The sequence below is a fragment of the Carya illinoinensis genome, chromosome 6 (genome assembly GCF_018687715.1).
Source record: "Carya illinoinensis cultivar Pawnee chromosome 6, C.illinoinensisPawnee_v1, whole genome shotgun sequence".
Taxonomy (NCBI): Eukaryota; Viridiplantae; Streptophyta; class Magnoliopsida; order Fagales; family Juglandaceae; genus Carya; species Carya illinoinensis.
In genome coordinates, this window is record NC_056757.1 from 13,471,914 (window position 1) to 13,473,341 (window position 1,428).

At 41.0% G+C, this 1,428-nt stretch overlaps 1 protein-coding gene across 1 annotated transcript; it reads right to left on the reverse strand.

The window, feature by feature from the left end:
* Positions 1-706: 706 nt before the first annotated feature.
* Positions 707-1,141, reverse strand: LOC122312640. Its single transcript, XM_043127300.1, has one exon. The coding sequence runs from the start codon at positions 1,139-1,141 to the stop codon at positions 707-709; it is 435 nt and encodes a 144-aa protein (XP_042983234.1).
* Positions 1,142-1,428: the final 287 nt, after the last annotated feature.

Here is a 1,428-nt window from a genome sequence, read left to right on the forward strand (position 1 = left end):
AAGTCCCTTATTCTTTGAGGGATAGAATTTGCCTATGTAAGTGGTATGCACTTTTTACTGAGAAGAGACCATTGTTTGTACCACACCAAATCAGCTTGTCCTCTCTGTTTCCCAAACTGATAGGGATGGATTTGATGAGATATACCTGCTGTGTAGGGAACCATTGGTTGAGTAAGGTTTCATTCCATGTCTTCATCACGGGCTCTATAAGTTCTGACACCCATTCCACCCTGTTGTCCCCATTACTCCTATTACCTGTAGTTAAAGAGATAGATCTGGGTAACCATCTGTCCTCCCAGATCCTAACACTGTGTCCATTTCCAATACTCCATTGTAGGCCCTCCCTCAATAACTTTACTCCTGCCAACATGCTTCTCCAGGCCAAAGATGGTCTATAGCTTAGTTTAGCATGCAGCAGGTCTCCCGAGGGGAAATATTTCTGTTTAAGCACTTGAGCAGAAAGGGAGCTAGGATTGGTGAGGATATTCCAACCTTGCTTGGCCAGGAGGGCAAGGTTAAAACTACTGAAATTTTGAAATCCCAGCCCACCAAGGTCTTTCCTCTTGTTCAGTTTGCTCCACTTTACCCACTGAATCTTGGCATGATCTTCATTTGAGCCCCACCATAATTTTCTCAACAATTGGTCCAATCTTCTTGTGATAGATTGAGGAAGCAAGAAAATCCCCATTGTGTAAGTAGGTATGGCCTACAACACTGATTTAATAAGTACCTCTTTGCCAGCTGTTGAGAGGCACTTTGTCTTCCAGTTTGTTATCTTAGACCAAGTCCTATCAATAAGACTATGGAATGCAGTAGTTTTGGATCTACCCACCATTGCAGGAAGCCCCAAATACTTGTCAAAGGAACCCGTTGACTTGACTCCAGCAATACTCAATATGATGTGCTGATTGTCTAGAGGAGTGTTTTTACTGAAGAAAATGGAAGATTTCTCCTTGTTAAGCACCTGACCCGAGGCCCTCTCATAGATACTTAGAATTCTCATCAGCCTACTCCACTCCAGAGAATTTGACTTGCAAAAAATCATGCTGTCATCAGCAAAGAACAAGTGGCTTACTCTTTGGGGACCTTTCCCAATGGGAACACTAGATAGACTTCCCACTGCCTCAGCCTTTTGTAGCATGCAAGACAGAGCCTCAGCACATATGATAAAAAGTTAAGGGGATAAGGGATCCCCTTGCCTTAGCCCTCTGGTTGGTTTGAAAAGGGCTTGAGGTTCACTGATTGAGTTGAATTATTGCATTTTTAATGCTTTTGGAACCAATATATATTAATTCTTTCATTACTTTATCATTGGTTTTATATGAAAAAATGAATAAATCAAAGTTGTGATTTTAATTGATTAAAAGCATGAATTTCTGCTCTAATTTTATCAACTGCCAAGTAATATGGATTATGGTACATTTCGCT

Coding starts and splice junctions, on each gene's coding strand:
- LOC122312640 (XM_043127300.1), bottom strand. CDS start 1,141: ATGCTACAAAAGGCTGAGGCAGTGGGAAGTCTATCTAGTGTTCCCATT.